The following is a 17,627-nucleotide window of genomic DNA, read 5'->3' as shown; positions in this document are numbered from 1 at the left end:
TGTTATGACTGATAGATAAAGGCCTGCTTAGGAGCCCTCTGCATTGCCATGGTACCCTGAAAACCACTGACCAATGAAAAACTCTATCGTGACATACTTTGTTCGGTTGTTATGAAAATCCTTAAAGTCTACCTTTGTGCCTGGTAAGAACTTGACACATTCAACAGATCTTTGCAGCACAACGCATTTCTAAGGCGACAGTTTGCAGTGTGACTCAGCTATCTGAACAGTCACCCTCATGTCACACAGCTGAGTCACACTGCAAACTGTCGCCCAGTGCTTCAGTCCGTGCACATTCACGGCTCGCTCAGGCAGGCCGGGTACCACTGCATGAATTACTAATGCCTCGTCACATCACCTGCCAGCCCTGCTCCTGAGCCCTCCTCACCCCTCCCCAGACACTGGCTCTCGTCTTAGCAGCCCTCACTTGGTGAAACTGGAGACGAGAAACTGAGATGGCGGGGTAGATCCCAGCGGTCAGCAGGGCCTGTTGGTGAAAGCACGGCACACAGCCGCTGCCTGCCACCGAGGTGCAAAGTGAAGTGGGAATCCAGGCTCCAGGTGCTGTCAGAATATATTTATTGCTACATTTATATACAATTATACAAACAGCCCGGATGGGGTGGGGGTGGCATGTCACACTGATCTCTGCAGATTCCACGGGAGCACACACAGGAGGAGACGCACGCCACCAAGTTTGTTCTCAGATAAAAGCCGAAGATTAAGTCGCACACGTTAAAAAAAAAAGTTTTGAGTCTTGAAACTTCTCCGCATATATTCCATCTTATGAGGGAGTCATGCAGAAACCAAAAGGGCGAGGGGAGCTGGGGGATGCCTTCCAGCATCTGAGAAAGTGGCAGCTGAGAGCGCCAGGGCTGCAGGGCTGCGACATTCGACATTCCGAGTCCTGCTCCATCGCCTGAGCTCTGTTCCTAGGAAAGGCAGTGAAGAAGTACCGGAAGTGACAACAGCAAGAGGAAAACCCATAGCAACAGGGAAGGAGCATCAGGAAGTGCCCTGGTTGACTGAGGTTCCGGAGGTTGGGGGTGCGTGTGGTCAAGATACAGGGCTATCTCAGTACATCCTTAGTCTAAAGCTCAGCATGGGGCAGTCACCAGGGACCTGTATGGAAAGATAATGTGACAGTCAGGAGAAAAAGAAGAAATTTCAGCATAAATATTAGCAGGATGGGTTGCAAAGGGCGTGGCCCTGAAAACTCCTGTTCAGCACCCTGGGAATGTTTAGGGGCTGTGCAGGGGATGGAATGCTGCTGAGGCTATGCCAGGGCTAACTCCAGGGTGACTGGAGTTGTTTGGGGCCTCAAAAGAAAGCAGAGCAGGTCTGGGAACATTCTGACCCCAGAATCATGTTATGGATATAAAATTACAGTCTAAGCACTGCCGACCGCATCACAGTCACAGACATTTCTGCTATGAAGGGGGTAGGGAGGAGAATGGTCTGAGGAGTGAGCACACCTTACTGACACCAGCTCCATGTGGCACACACCTCAGGTCACCTCATATTTCAAGGACCCCGCACAGAGAAACGTGAGGTCAGAACTGACCTGGCCTTTGAAACACACCTCAGCCCAGAGGCTTGGCAGAGAACCTAAGGCGTAAAGGACAAGAAGCCCACAATTCACGAAGGTGCTCCGAACCAGCCTCTGGGCTATAATCTGGTCCTGAGACTGTAGGGGGCCTCACCACTGAGCAAACCAGTCAGCTAGGTCCTGTCTGTGGCTTTGAATGTCACCTCTAAATTCTTACCAACAGAATCCCACAGGTGGGCAGGATGACAGTTCTGAGAAACCTTAAAGAAAGAAGAAGTAAGGTCTAAAGAACAACTAAGCCCTCTTCGGGTGACAATCGACTGTGAAGGCCGCAGCCCTTCCAAGGCTGACAACATTTCAGGCTGAAAGACGCGGCGACTGCCAGCTCCCTTGTTCCCTTCATGAATTCATCTCTGGATAATTCAAAAGCTGTCATTTGAGCTCGGCTGATCTCGTGAGTCACACACACACTTCTTTTTCTGCTTCTGACAATAGCTCGGTGACAGCCTCTCTCCAAGGAGCCCCTCTGAAGGGCACAGTATCAGCAGGTGAAAATCAGTGAGAATGGAGGCGATCCTCCAGCCTGTTTGAATCTGGGGTTTTTACTAATCCAACAAAATAGGACAGGTAAAGTTCTGAACCAGAAGACAGGGTTTTGAGGTGAAAAATTATGGAGAATATTGTTTGTGGAAACCTTTGAATGTTGAGGGTGTGTTCTCAGCAGAGATTTTTGTTCAAATACGAGGAGCAAGAACAGCTGAATCTGTGAATTTACAGCTGGCCCCTCCCCTTTCAAAATGAGAGAGCACAGACCCAGAGAGGTGCTCTGCGGCCTTCAAGTGCACTGTCAGACTGTGACACTTCCAGTAGTGTCGAGAGGCATCGGGAATCTGGCGTGACCTGCACCTCACTTCACAGAGTCTAAAGTTCAAGCCTAAAGGAGTCATTTGTACGCTTCCCGCCCGTATGCAAGCCCAGAAGGCCTGTTTCACCACATGAAGTCTAGATGGAACCCTGCCACGATGGCTCATATGGCACATCTTCACACATCCATGTATAAGCAGGTGGGGAGAAGTACGGAAGAGTCTCCCAGAAAGTTTGGGGGACCCCACCTGGATTCTTCACAGTCTTTAAGATAAATGAAAGGGCTGTGGTTTCAGTCACAATAGTTTCTGCCAAGGAAGTGAAGTAATTTTCCAACAACCTGTCACCATGGTAAGCACATTAAAATGATTTTTAAATACAGCCAGACTGGGCAAGGTGCGTAACACTTTATTAATCAGGCTGACGAACCAGTTCTTTGATTGCTCTGACTCAGCATGCACGTAAGACACAGCTGTGTGACTTTAATAGGCCGGCAAAGTGCACGTGTCACGCGGGGGGGGGGGGGGGGGGGCACACTCTAACGCCCCCTTCTCATTCGCCCAGAGTCTTTCCCAAACGCAAGAGGACTTCCCGCCTGAAGTAGCCTTCTACCAGTCACCCGGCCACGGTCACAGCGGGAAGCTCATTTTTCAGAACCGCACTGAGAGCCAAGTGATTGATTGGAGGATGGCGCCCTCGACTGGTGAGGGACCTGCAAGACTGGGCTGTGGGGAAGGTGGAGACGGGGCAGGGTGGGCTCAGCTCCTCCAGCTGGACAGTGACTAACGACGCTGGCCAGCAGGGGAACAGACACAGGTCCTAGGGGACCCCAGGATTTCTGTGTGTTTCCCGGGGGCACGGGCGCATCCCAGCCGCCGCAGCCAGCTACACTTACCTCAAGAGGAGGAAGGCTTCGCCCGCTACATCTGCTTCATGCTGCTCTGGCAGGAGCGCATCTGGAACAGGGCGTACAGTTTGGGTCCCCACCTTTTGGAAGAGACATCAAGAGGTTAGGAAATACGAATTGAGACAGGCACAGGAGCACGGGTCCTGGGGGACGGGGAGAGGCAGCCTGCTCGGCCGTTTCCAGGCCAGGAAAGTCTGGTTTCCTTAGCGCGGACATCAGAGCGCCAACTGGGGAACTCAACTGCGATTCCGATTCCTAACTCTCCTTGGAGACTCCCCTTGGAAACTCTGCTAGTCTAACATGAAACAAGAAGAACGGAGGGGCCTTTTGAGGCAGGCGCTGGGGGGTTCTGTAAGAACTGCAGCAACCATCCTCACGCTGGCTTCGCAACAATCACGGCTCCAAAGCCATTCACTGCAGAACCTCAACTGAGGCTGCCCTTAGCTTAGTGAGTGGCTAAGGGTCACTTTGAACCTCTGTTCTTCCTGATCCACCCCGGGGCTAAAAGCATGCGCCGCCATCTGGTTTCCTGTGGCGCTGGGGCTGGAACCCCGGGCTTTCTGCAAGTTCGTCAAACACTCCTAACACGGGGGCCACACCCCAGCCCAGATTTTCTCTATCATTTTACAGTCCTCCCGTGATCCAAGAACTGTTCGCATCCTTCAGGGGACAGACAGCCTAACGGGCCTCAGATGTTGTGGCGCCCGCTTAGAAATCAAGCGTTGCTGTCTCTAAAGGAGCGAGGGTTCTCAGTGTATTCTCACTGTCCCCTGCTCGGCTGCTGCAAGACGTCTTCCCGGCTGTTCAGGCATGAGCTACAGAGACCTGGGCTGGCCGCAGTGTCTTCTTTATTGGGCTCAGCGGACACGCTCGGATACATGCCAAAAGCAAGGTGAAAGTTAACCCAACCAAGAAAAGACTGCACTAGCCACGCCTACTCATCAGTACGCTCCCACACTGGTGCTCACAGTAGATTCTGCACCAGCAACCTAAGCAATCAGAAACACAAGTGTCTGCCTCCTAAATGGTAGTGTACCAAAAAGCACCCGTGTGTGTTGGCGGGGGGGGGGGGGGGGCGGGGGCTGGCTCCCTAAAAGCTACTGTGGATGGTGGGTCTGCAGCTAAGCTAGGTCTTTGAACCAAAATGAAAAACTGAGCCTTGCAATAAAACAGAAGAAACTGCAAATTTGTCAAATCTGGTAATAAAAGGACAGAAATAATGAGTTACTGACAGTTTAGTACTTTTTCTTTAATGCTTGTTAAACTTGTTGTTTAACTGAGCTTGTTAAACTGAGCAGAGTTAACCAGAAATGATTAACAATTAAAACTTGGACATTTTAAGGGGGTTTCAAGCACGCGGAGGATGTTAGCAGTTAGCTGAGCGGGGCTGGGGCTCTGCGTCCTGAATACTCTTTCAACCGGATGGAGGGTTGTACCTTTTCCTTTGGTTGACAGTTCTGTGGTCTCCATCATTGACCACTGTTGAAGGAGGCTTACACTGATGAAGAGACAAAAGCGGAAGGAAAGCAAGGGAAGGAAAAGAATTGTTTAATGTGTATGTTAACATCTAGACAAAGGAGAGTGGGGAGTAAAGAGAAAGAAGAGCAACTTGGAGAAGACAAAGGAAGTGAGTAAAGAGGGCAGAAACTCCCAAGATGGCCAGCAGATGGCGCTGCTACATTACACTACTTTGAAGACCGGCTCCTCTGAAGGGGAGGACGAGGTACATACTGACCAGACTGGATAGTCACAGGGCAGGTGGCTCGGGACACGTGGAGCACTGGCCAGAGCTAGGACATATGTTATATTGAGTTATTTCAAACACATAAATTTTAACATTAAATCTATGTTCATCTAGTTTGAAAGATAATCAAAATTTATTGAAGTTACCTCAATATGCACATGAATTTCATGAGTTTGAAACCCTCTTTTGTGAACAAACCTCTTAGCAAACTCTGAGTAAGCCTATAAAAGGAATGTTCGTTAATCTGGCAAAGGTCATGTCTCCAACCCTAGGACACAGAGCAATGTGATGTTAGCAATATTGGTCTCAAGAGAAATGAGATACCACCAGCATTTAGCACTAAACTGGAAAATCCATCTGACAAGCGAAAGAATAGAAGCTATAAATGCTGGAAAGAATGACTGAAAATGTCATCAGTGCAGAAAATTTAGAATGCCTCAAAGCATCTGCAAATTATTAAAAATAATCAGCATTCAGGAACGCTCTTAAGGCCAGCAGACAAAAAACTAGTTTCATTTCTCCACCCTAGCCTCGAACATTTTCAGTCACAACCCTCAAAAGATTGTGGGATAAGAGTATTAATAATAAACCTAAAAAAAGGAGATCTGTGATCTCACTGTTAACAACTTTCCCTAACCACATGATGAAAGATGCCAATAAATTAGGATGACATCATTGTTATTAGGAGTCTTTTGAAGTTGTACCGATGTAATCTCTTCCCAGTATAATCTATTCAAACATCTCTCATCAAACACCTTTCACCATAAAACTTAAACTAATTCCAAGATTTACACAAAAGAGCAGAGTCCAACAGAGGAACTTCTCACCAGAATGAAGAGGAGAAACTTCAGAAGTAAACTACATCAGGGATGAAGACATGCTAAATTAAGACAGGATGGAGCAACATCCTGAGATGTGAAAGGAGCAGCAATGGTCACTAGAAGGGAGAGCATGAAGAGAGCCTCTTGTGGCAAGAAGGGGACCTGGAACCCCTGCCTAGGCCCATCCACGCTGCCTGGGAACCATGCACCAGGTGCCAGCCATGTCCTCCTTGTCCAAGCCCACCCGCAGCTCCCAGGAATTTTGCTCCTGGAGCCCAGCATGCACAGGCTCCTGCAGCAACTAGGGGACCCTACATCCCCCCTCCTTAGAGGCTGCCCAAGTCTTGCCAGGATGCACTGCATGAGCCCCACAGGGGCGGGGGTTGAGGCGGCTTTCCACCCTATCATGATTCAGTCCTCTCCTAGGCATTGCAAACTACCTCTCCTGAAAGAAACGAGAGAAAAACAGCCAATAAACTACTGCAGATGTGCAGTATAGAAGCAAACATAGGAAAATCCACGCCAGCGTGTCTCCCAAACAAGTCCCTAATTCCATAATAAAGATACCTAACAAAAATGACCTGGAAGAATGACCATACAAAGAATTCAAAAAAACAACTAGAATCATGTTCAAGTTACTCAAGACATGAATATACACCAAAAGGAGAGACAGAGAAAGATGAAATAAGGAAGCCAATCCAAGATATGAAAATAGGAGATAAGAAGAGAATTACTGTAGACAACTCAACTTTAAAACTTACATGGTGCTGGAAATAAAAATTTCAATAAGCCAAATAAAAAGCTCAGTGGAGATCCAATAGAGTGGATCATGCTGTAGACAGAATCAGGGCAGAAAGATGTGGTAGAGGAACTAGATCCCTCAGCAAAGGGCACAGTCCTTCAGGTGACTCTGGAGGCATTGGGTTAAGCCAATGTTAAAGGTTTTCCCAGAGCAGGACATGCCCTTCACTACCACAGAGTAAACCCCCACTGTAACCACATCAAGGTTCCTGGCAGCAGAGAAATCCACATCACTGGCTGTTTGTGGTTTTGTTGTGTAGCCTTGGCTAACCAGGAACTTATTATGTAAAATAGACTAGCCTCAAATTTAAGGAGCTCTTCCAAACTCCACATCCCCACCCCCACCCCTCACCCCAAGTGTGGGATAAGAGGCCTGAGCCTGCCTGGCTCTGGATTCTTAAATCCAGCAAACCAGCCTGTTTTGTTCTAACAGTGACTTAATCCCTCCCCCCCCACACCGTTTCTTGTAAATCTAAAGCCTCCCTAACAATAGAAAATAAATGAAATCTAGATGTAAATATAAATGAAGCCAGCTGAAACCCAGGCTGGCTCCTTCATACACACCACACATGCGGGCCAGAGAGCCAGAGCCACACATGTGACAGTAATTCATCGGCTCACAAAGGCAAAAGCTTACAGTCCCTGATAATTGGCCATGCCAGGTGTGGTGGCTCTCACTCATAATCCCAGCACCCAGGAAAGCAAGGTAAGAGCTATGAGTTCAAGACCAGCCTAGGCTACATAGAGTGAGCCCTTATCTCAAACAAAAGACCATTTGCCAATCAAAGTTCTAATCTGATAACTAGAAAGCTAAATGCATCTCTAGTGATTTTCCCTTAATAGTGTAGTTTTCATTTCAATTCCACAAGTAAAAGCGCTATAGCTTAATGATACATAAAGCTAAATTAGGTCATGTTTATCTGTAGACACAGAACATCTGTAAAACATTACTATGCTGTTTTTTTTTCTTTTCAAATATTCTAATAAGGCACAAACTGACTTTTAATAAAATAATCAGCCTCCATTCTGAGAGCTAATTTAACATTCTGCTGTTAGACACAGACCTCCACTCCAGAGCTACAGGAAGTACAGTCCTGGTCACGCCGCAGCTGACCTCACATCTCAGCCTGCCCCTGGGCTTCCTTACTTCCTTCATCTCTTCTCTCCAATCTTGAATTTTCTCCGGTCTGAATTTAGTCCCTTTACCCCGCTTCTGCCCCAGCGGGAATCTACACGAGCCTGTTTCTATCTCCATCTTCACTCCTCCAATTTTATTTTTCTATAGGTTTCTTAACTTTAAAAAGAATTTCCCAAGTATTGTTATCTACATCATTCCCATCCTCCCTCTCTGGCAGGCTTCTCCTGTGTCCTGCCCACTCCCTCTCAAATTCATGACCTCGTCTTTAATTATCGTGACACATGTGCATACATATGTAACAAAAGCACGCACATATGTGCTTTTTAGTGTTGCACGTATGTGTACGTTCACACACGTTTAGGCCTGAGCATTTGGGAAGATAACCTATCGGAGGGTTTATCTCCTTGGAAGAGACTGAGTCAGTCCCCTGCTCTCAACAGCATTAACTGCCTATTAGCTGTTCACCTAGATTAAGGCCACTCCTTGGGGGCATGTGCTTCCTTTGACTTGGGAGCTTTAACAGACAGTGAAAAGATGCATTCTCTCCCCTGCAAGGGTCAACCACCTATCTCAGTGTGAATCAAAGTCACATTTCCTCATCTTGAAGATGAAGCAGCTGCATGAGCCTACTTGTCCACTGATGGACAAGTAGGCGATTCTAATACCAATCGCCACCATTCTCTGTTATACCCACACTGAGGGTGCAACGCATTCCGCTTGGCCTCTACATTAACGGATATACTCACTCAGGGATGTGCAGACAAGTCAGGCCTACAAAAGCACTCAGGCATGTCTTGTCACTTTAATAAAGAGCATCCGTGACATATACAGACCTAGAACATATACAGATCTGGACATAGTTCCCAGTTCAATGCAAACGAAAATCCAAATACAAACTCTGCTCAATTGTTGTCTTTGGACAAACTGCGCACCACTAAATAGAACTCACCCCCCACCCCCACCAAGGCCAGCTACAGCCTTGCTGACATATTTCTGTGGACAAGCAGAGGTGCCCTTCCTCCAGGAAGCTGCACCCCCGTGCATGGCTCATTAACTTCTGGACCAACAGCACTTGTTCCTCCGACCCAGTGTATCTTCACCTTCTGTCCCTCAAACCTCTTCTGGAACGCCACTTTGGGCCTGACTCTGGGAATAATGTGGTCTCCAAGGCAAAACTGCTCAGTGGACATGTGGCCTACATACCATGAACTAGGAAAGACGTGGTCTGAGCCCTTTCCAACTTCATATTACACTGATCTCTGGCTCTGCTCAGCCACCGGTCATAACCCTTCCCTCCTTTTCCTGAAGCCAGCCCAACCCTTTCTTGCCTACAGGTCTTCTGTGTGCTACTCTCTCTTCCTGGAACACTGCAGCAAAGACTGAATGAACTGCTGTCTAATGGGATGCAGGCGTATCTTGCTGGGCTTGATGAGCTTTTTCAAAAAAAAAAAAAAAGAAAAGAAAAGAAATAGCAGGCATATTTCACACAAAATTAATTTTACCTTCCATCTTCTAATTATTTTATTGAGATAATCACCCCAGTTCAGAGAAGTCAGCCTTCTTCCCCAGACCTGCCAGTTAGATTGAGAAAATGAGCCTATCTTGAGCTGTGTGTGGCCTCACTTCTCAAAGTTCCTGTGTCCCTTTGCCTTCTCGCTGACCCTAGCTGCTCAAATGCTGTTTCTGGTCACCTTTCTGACTCATCTCAGAAGATCAGAAGGTACAACTATGCGGGGGCTTCTATGTTGGAGGAACCATGGTGCCCCACAGACAGCACATGAAATTCCTGGATAGAGTTGGCTAGGCCCTGTGCACCAACCATCCTGATTTAAGTGAAGGAAAGGGAACAAGATTTCTCTTCCTTCAAGTGACAACTTATAGACCACCTATTCATGGGGATGCTCACGACCTTCTGATGAACCCTGATTATCAGCCCCAATGTTTTCCCTAATTCAGCCCTGTGCTTTCATAGGTTAAGTAGAAACAAGATTGCTTTTATAGGTCAGGGATTGTTGAATATTGGCCATTTCACACAACCAAGCCCAGTACTGAAAAGCGCAGCATTTAAATTTTGCTTACAGAAGCCTTTTGCTTTTCCTCCAGAAAGTGGGCTCATTAGGGCAAGGACTTACGTCACTATGATGTCCTGAAGGGCTAGTATAAAGTGTCTGGAAGGTTCTAAGCACTAAAACATTTGGATGAATGCACCAAAGTTCTCTTCCCACCAAAGACCTTTAGCAGTTCCAAAAAAGTCTATCTTAATCTCTCCAAGGCCTCTGCAGACAGGCCGGTTTGAACTTTACAGCCATGACCCACGGCAGCCCCCACCACTCAGCACTGCCCTTTACCCACTTCTAGAGCTGGCCTCTGTCCCCAAATTCAACGCCTGCTCACACAGCTGATGCCTTGGTTCAAGCATGGAGATTACTCACAAATGTCACACTGTGACACCTCCCTGCAAACTGCCAGGGACACCAGTTCTCTTTAACTGGCAGCACTGCTTGGCCTAAGGGCAGAAAGGACCAGGGGTGATCACACTGACATCCATAGTCTAGCTGACGGCAGCCAGAGACTGACTGCATCAGCTTGTGGCTTATCGCTGCTCTCCCGCTTCCTCCTCTGGCTGTGTGTGCTGCTGTAATTCATCTATGAATCCTCTGGGCCTTGACAAGATTATGTCAAGGGATCATGTAAACGCCACATGGAATGTATTTATCCACAGGGAAATTCTCACTTTGCTAGAGATAAGCCTGTGGATTTGGGCAAGTGTGCCAGGCAGAGTTCATGCTTCTAGCCCCTTGGAGACGGCAGAGGACTCTGCTACCAAGAGCACTCCCTTGGTCTTTGAGGCTTGAAGTTCACATCGGGGTTTGTGAGAAACGCCTTCCAGAGCTCTGTCCACTCCTGCTAAAAGGTAACTTCAAGTGCCCTTTCCACCAGCTGTCTCCCATGCCGTGTGATCAAAACTACTAACAGCGCCCCTGTCTTGTGGCCCTGGGACTTCAGGGGAGCCAACCCTCTGGAGGACTCAAGCTCCCCACTCTCCTGTGCTTCCCCGGGATTCCATCAGCAGCCCACACTGCACAGCTGACCTACTTCCCCATGTGACCTGCCTGTGTCACATGCCACCTCCTGACTCACAACCTCGAATGCGTGTGTGTGAACAAGCAGTTGCAGCACTCCAAGTCTGTCTGTGCCTTGATGGATTTGAACATATCGTTTCTTTGAATTCTTGTACTTATAGAAATTTCCAGAACAGACTGCCCTAAGACACTGCACCCAGTAGATACCTGTACCTATACACTTTAAGATAATCAACCCTGGCTCCTGTCTTGATTACGACCCTTCACAATGACCTGCAGAAGCTACCTTTCAGTCCCTAGAAATGTGTTTGATGAATACTTTCCAGGCATGAGACCATTAAGGCCACCTGGGAGCACAGAATTACTGTACTATGCATCATATTGAAGTAACAGCTTTTCAAATACAAGCAAGAATTGAAAAGCACATGGATATTAACCAAAGTTAGCCAGTACAGTTTTTTTTTTTTTTAATACATCTGAAGTCAAAGTTATCCATATCTGCTTCTAGAAAAATGCTCTGGCACAGAGATCTGATTCAAAACTATGAACTCAGTAATCAGAAAGACAGCACAGGGTTAGACCTGGAATTAGAACCCAGAACACCTAACTCTTATCCAGTTCACTAGGAATCCTCCCACAAGAGATCACAGAGACAAAGGTCCTATGAGACCACCAACAGGTCATTTAGAAGATAACCAGAAAAAAAGGGTACCACTACCTTCAGCAAAGCGAGTGACTCACACAGGTATTTCTCTTAAGTTCCTGGGAGGTGACACTCTCCTCCCCAGGGACACAGCCTTCCTGCAGGCTAGCTGCAAGTCGAGGCTTTCTTTAACCTCTGCACCTTTTAGATATGCAGTACACTAGAGCATGAGTTGCCAGAGCCGCCAGCTTGCATCAAACCAGTGTGCCCTGGCACGCTTCCCAGGTCAGTGGGTGGTGACTCACATTTTCCACTTAGTTTGTCCTATCTAGAAACTTAAGAGAAAAAAAAAAAAAAAAACAAGATGTAACTAAAAGTAATGTCTTCAGCAGAGTTCACTTTTCCTAAGTTAGGCATAGTGGCCTGTAAGCCCAACACTTGACAGGAAGCTGGAGCAGGAGTACTGCATGAGTTCAAGGGAGTAAGAGCCTGTCTTCATAAACAAAACTCCCCAAACTGTGCCCCTTCTTTAGTATGATAGTTTAAAAAAAAAAAAAAATCAACCATAGGATTACCATCTGATCAGCAATTCCACTTACGAAGACTAACTTATTTTCAAACCAAAGTACACAGAACCATTAGTAAAAGTGATAAAAACGTGGAAATAATAAAATGGTACAATGGTAAAAAAATAAAATAAAATGTGGAAATCACCCAAATGCCAACTGATAAATGGGTAAGATGTTGTAAAAACCGTGGAGCATACATTAAACCTCAACAAGGAAACTCATTAAAACGTGAATACCCTATTAATTGAAATGCACTAAGTGAAGTATGCCAGACACAAATGGAAAAATATGGATGGTACACTTTGGTGAGGTGTCTAGAAAGCCCACAATTCAGAGACAGAAAGTGCCAACAGGGGCTCCCCTGGGCTAGAAACAGCTGTCATTTAGTGGGTGCAGCTTCAGTGCACGTGACAGCGTTCTGCAGATGGATGCTGGCGATGGGTGCACAACAATGAGGATGTGGCACTACCACACTATACCCCTGAGATGATTAAAATAACAAGCGTCATCTCCATAAAGTGCAAAACAAAACAGACTCGTAAATATTCAACCAGAAGCTCTTAACTCCACTCAGCTCCCACGTGCTCCATATACTGATTAGACTATTCGACTGGGTTCTCAGATGGGTAAAAGATTAATCTCAAAGTTCCAGAACTTAACGATACCCTAAAAGCTGAAGCTCCTGGTTTTATTAACCAACGTTTAAAGCTTGACCCATGAAATGGACACTGTAATGAAATCAGAGAACAAGCATCTCCAGGAACCATGGCCAATACTCATTCTCTTGGCCGTTTATGTCTAGTTTTCATCAACTATCATCATTTAGAACTTAAATGGCTATAAAAATGGAGCAAAAGCATAAAAGATTCAAATGCTACATTTGAGTTTCATAGGTTTTTAGAATGAATGAAATGAATGGGCGGAAGGAGAAACTGCCTTAGGATTCTAAGAAATGCATGTATTTTTAGGTCTAAGATAATACACAAATGGAGAAAATGAAAAGGTTAAATATATTGTGACAGTGTGAAAAGAATGTCACAATCCATATCTAATCAGAAAAGTTTCCAAGTCATCTGAACATCCCCAAATCCTTATAGCCTGTTTGCTGCTAGACATTTAGCTACAAGATAAAAGGCTAAATAAAGCCAGTGTCATCATTTTCTAGGAAACAGACCCAATGTCATGCATAAATATAAAAAAAAAAATCAATTTAATCAGTTATTTGAAATTACTAGATAAAAATAAACAATTAAAATCTGGAAATACAAGTAGACTTCAAAGATGGCAGTAGCAGGTTAGCTGTAACCATGGAGGAATCTACACATACAAAATAGCACAAAGAAACAATAGGACCCTGACATTTTAAAAGCAAACCGGTACTGTAACTGAGAAACGCAAACCAATGTAAGAGCTAAGAAAAATTAATATTTGAAGTCTCATATTTGAAAGACCATGGTCACTCTTCTTGCTTTAAGTCTTCAAATACAGCAAGCAATTAATAACATTTTGATTAAATGAAGGTTATTAAATAAGAATGTGGCACCAGAGTGAGCTCAGGAGCTCCACAGAAGGACACAATGGTGACCTAAAAGCCCAGTCATGGGCTTTAACTTAAAGTTCTGTGTGAGATAAATACTTTAGTGCTTAAGGCGGGCTGTACAAGCATGGAGGAAGCTCAGCAAGGCGCTGTGTGTTAAGGAGGAAGCTGTCGCGCTTAAGGCGGTGTTTATAAGCTTGAGTCAGAACACTTGCTCACAGAGCTGAAAGGGCCAGAGGAGACAGTACAGAGGTCAGTCACAGCCTTTTCACCAGGAAATGGCAGCTCTCAAATTCCTGAAAGATGAGCTCTTTGTGAAGAGATAAGTCTACTGAGGAAAACTGGGAGTTAAGAGTATTTAACTGGAAAGCCAAGGCTGAAAGAATGGTAAGTAAGCTTGCACATGTTTTGGCTTTTCTACTACATAGAAAACCAGGAGTGTGACTACCTGGCCTATTTGCTTATTTGGCAGGGGGAACAGATGGGGTTGCGTAGAGCCTACACTGGCCTTGAACTCAGTGTGTGCCCAAAGATGATCTTGAACTCTTGATTCTCTTGTCTCCATCTCCTCAAGTCTGGGGTCACAGGTGTGGGCCACGATACTGGCTTTCTGGCATTTTTAGGACATAACCCCGAGTCCGCTCAACTTTCCGCCTGTTTGAGGAGAGCATCCGCAGGTCACATCTGCCTCACTGGTGCTCACAAATTAATGCCAAGGGAGTAATCCTTATATTTTAGGTCAAGTTTTAACTTTTAAAGATTTCATTGTGAACATATACCTGTGGGTTTAATATTTCTCCTTTTGTTTCTTAAAGCATCGAGGTGATAAAAATTGGAAAAAAAATGGAAATTATTCCAAACCACAAGAGTAATATCAAGTCACTTTCAATATGCATAACAAAGAAAACAAAGAAAAAAACCCCAACAATGTGTTGCTTAAAAGTAGTAATTCTGATTCTTTAAAAAAGAAAAAAAAAAAAAAAAAAAAAAAAAAGGTTCTCTAGATAAAAAGTAAAACATTCTATAAAAATGTCTTTGCTTTTGAGGATCAGTGAAATCACTACTTACTCTTAGAGCCACAACTAATTTATCAAGTGTTGGCTTTTAAAGTATTCTAGAAGAGAGCTGTTACTGTTTAAGGATGTCTGCTAGGATTTAATGAGAGACCATCTAAAAGGCAATCTACATTTATGGTGACTGGTACCTAAAAGAACACCAGAGACTTAATAGTGAGAGGAATCAATATGAGTGAAACCCTGCCTTCCTTGGGAAAGAGAAAATGGAGAGTGCAAAATAAAGCAATGCCTGGAAATTCCAAGAGTTCAAGAGTCCTTGTGACCTGCGCAGTGAAAGGCTGGCAAAGAGTAAGTCAATGAGGATGCAAGGTATCCCGTAGTTCATGGCTCAAATTGCAATTTCAAGACATATGGAAGGAAACCATATTAAATAACAACAGTGGACCTCAAAGACATGAGCTTTTGTCACTTTATTGTTAACCAATGAATATTATCCAAAATTAGAGATGTAATTGTAATTTACTTGTACAACATGAAATTATGCTAATGGGAAATTACCAAATACTCATTAGTGTATTTTTACATTGCTATATGAACATGTGCTCTCAACTGCTAATGATAAATGTTATAATTGATGCAATCACTATGAAAACCCATTTCCAAAATGGCTGTTCCTGTTTAGAAAAATTCAGACAGCTTTAAAAATGGATTAAACTCACTTTAATCCTAATCTACATATAGACTATTAACAGGAAATATAACTGGTAGCCTCTCAACACTGTAACAACTGGTGTAGCAATGATAATGTACACAATGCAAATAGAAAAAAAAAGTCACTGAAAATCCAAGGGGACTCAATTCTTTTAGCAATAAAGACCATTGCTCTTTGGAAAAGTGAACGCTCATGCTTCAAAGTATGAACGGTAAGGCCTACCATCTCTCCCTCTCACATATGGGAAGCAGGAACATTCCCTTGCAAATGATTTTGCAGTATATGCACAACCACTGTACAACAGTCACTTCAAGGTTAACCAGTTATTTTGTCCTACAGAGTCGAAAAAATATATTAAGCCTTTCCTTTTCATAATGTCTGCCCAAATTAAACCTTTTTAAGTCAGCAAAAATCAAAAACTGCACAAAAGATACTTTCAGACACAAGTTGAATCTACTGTGCATGAAAATTACTTAATAAAATGGCAACTGTAATAGATAAATGTAAGTCTGAGTGCATAATACCAAATGGAAAGTAGCTGAACCACACAGAGAAAACAAGGCTTTCTGTATCTTCAAACTCAGGTGCTTCATGATCAAAGAATATAAAAGCATCTTTCTAGCTAGAAAGACTTCTTCAATAAGACATAATTGAAATGAAATTTGATTTTAGAGATTGCAAATAAAATAAGCAGTGATTTAGAAATCAAATATGCTAAAACGATGTACCTATCCCATAAAGACAAAAAGATGAGACTGCTTCCCATGATGCAAAGGCAATGTCTTTCTCAGAAAGGGCCACTCTACTTCCTCAGACACAGAACGCCCCTTAGGGAATAGCATATAATCTGAACACAAGCCAGCGCCCCACAACCCCACAATTCAACAAAAAGGCAGTTACAACATCAGCCCTGGAATCTCAAAGTATCTTCAACGCAGGCCATGACTGAGACTGCACGGGTACAGACAGGCAGTGGACACACACTGTGTGTGAACAGTCACCACAGGTGTAGTGTGAGGTAGTAGTACTTGCTTGGAATTGATGTTTTCATCTACTGCCCTTGCAGAAAGAAAGGTCCAGGTTTGTTTTTCAAACAATTAAAATCAGCTATCATCAACTGAACATCTGTGTTTCTAAATCAACCTAAGAACAAAACTTGAATTTTTTTCAGAGACCACTTACTTGCAGGCAGTGCTTCAGCAATAAATTTCCTAGGAGCAACTGCCTGCTGGCTACCTCTCTGAAGTGGAAGGAAAACCACCAAAGGGTTTCAGGATGTGAAATACCCATCACTCCAGCTGTCAAAGACTAGACTCAAGCAAATGAAAAGCAAACACCCAATAAGGGAAAGAGGGATTTCTGTGATAATTAACCACCTGCTGCACACTGTGCTAGCCAATGTTCTAATTGTCTTATGATGTAGTCTCCTATACAACCCCGTGTCTATCCCAAAACACCAGAATTACAGCTGTCATGACCGGGCATGAGAAGGCCACACTGACAAAATATGAGAGTGAACATGGAGATGTATGTAGGGTAAACATGGAAAGGGCAAACAAAACTGAGTTCATTAATTAAACATGAATTGAGATGTCTACCATTTTCCTAAGATATACACAGTGCTCAAAGCACACATACACATTTGTCAGACATGGTCATTAGTGTTAATATTCAACTGAAAATGATGAAACAAAACATGAAAAATGTACACAGAGGTGACAAAATACCAATATCCATTCCCTAGACAAAAGAAAAATGACCAAACATGACATCACACTGCCTTAAAGCTGAAGCGAGCCCTTCAGGGTTCTGCTACTGAGCACAGTCAACTGGTGTGAGTGCTTTGGCAAGGTGGGATGCATTCCATCACATCTGCACAGGCCTGCTTTTCTCTGGTGGTGGTTCAGCTTACGAAGGACATGTAGCACAAGAACAGCTCTCACATTGCTTCAAACTCATCGATGCGCTGCTTGGTGTTGCCCTGTCGAATCTGCCGCAGAGTCTTGTACTTATCACGGCCTGCCTTGACGTTCTCAGCATGAAGAACATCATTCTGTGTCTTCTTGGTTTCATCTCTGGCTTGGGCTAATTCTGAACTTAATGCCTGCATTAAAAACATATTGCTATTACATAAAGTTATAAAATTATGTCAATAAAGATGCAAAAATACATGTATACCAAATCTGACTTTTTAATACATTGATCTTTCCACTGTGGAATAGTTTCCTGTGTGGTATGCAAGC

At 44.4% G+C, this 17,627-nt stretch overlaps 1 protein-coding gene across 1 annotated transcript in view; it reads right to left on the bottom strand.

Annotated features, from left to right (window-relative positions):
* Positions 1–566: 566 nt before the first annotated feature.
* The window catches only part of Rdx (radixin), a 46,403-nt gene continuing 29,342 nt past the window's right edge, over positions 567–17,627 (bottom strand). The window contains exons 13-15 of the mRNA XM_055621786.1: positions 17,328–17,488; positions 3,309–3,400; positions 567–1,122 (exon numbers count right to left, since the gene is read on the bottom strand). Of these exons, the coding sequence (XP_055477761.1) occupies positions 3,334–3,400; positions 17,328–17,488 (228 nt within the window). The 3' untranslated portion in view covers positions 567–1,122; positions 3,309–3,333. The remainder of the gene's footprint in view (positions 1,123–3,308; positions 3,401–17,327; positions 17,489–17,627) is intronic.

The sequence above is a fragment of the Psammomys obesus genome, unplaced genomic scaffold (assembly GCF_907164565.1).
Source record: "Psammomys obesus unplaced genomic scaffold, mPsaObe1.curated_primary_1811, whole genome shotgun sequence".
In the NCBI taxonomy this organism is placed as follows: domain Eukaryota; kingdom Metazoa; phylum Chordata; class Mammalia; order Rodentia; family Muridae; genus Psammomys; species Psammomys obesus.
The sequence above is the reverse complement of the archived record's forward strand: the minus strand, read 5'-3'. Positions and strand labels throughout refer to the sequence as shown.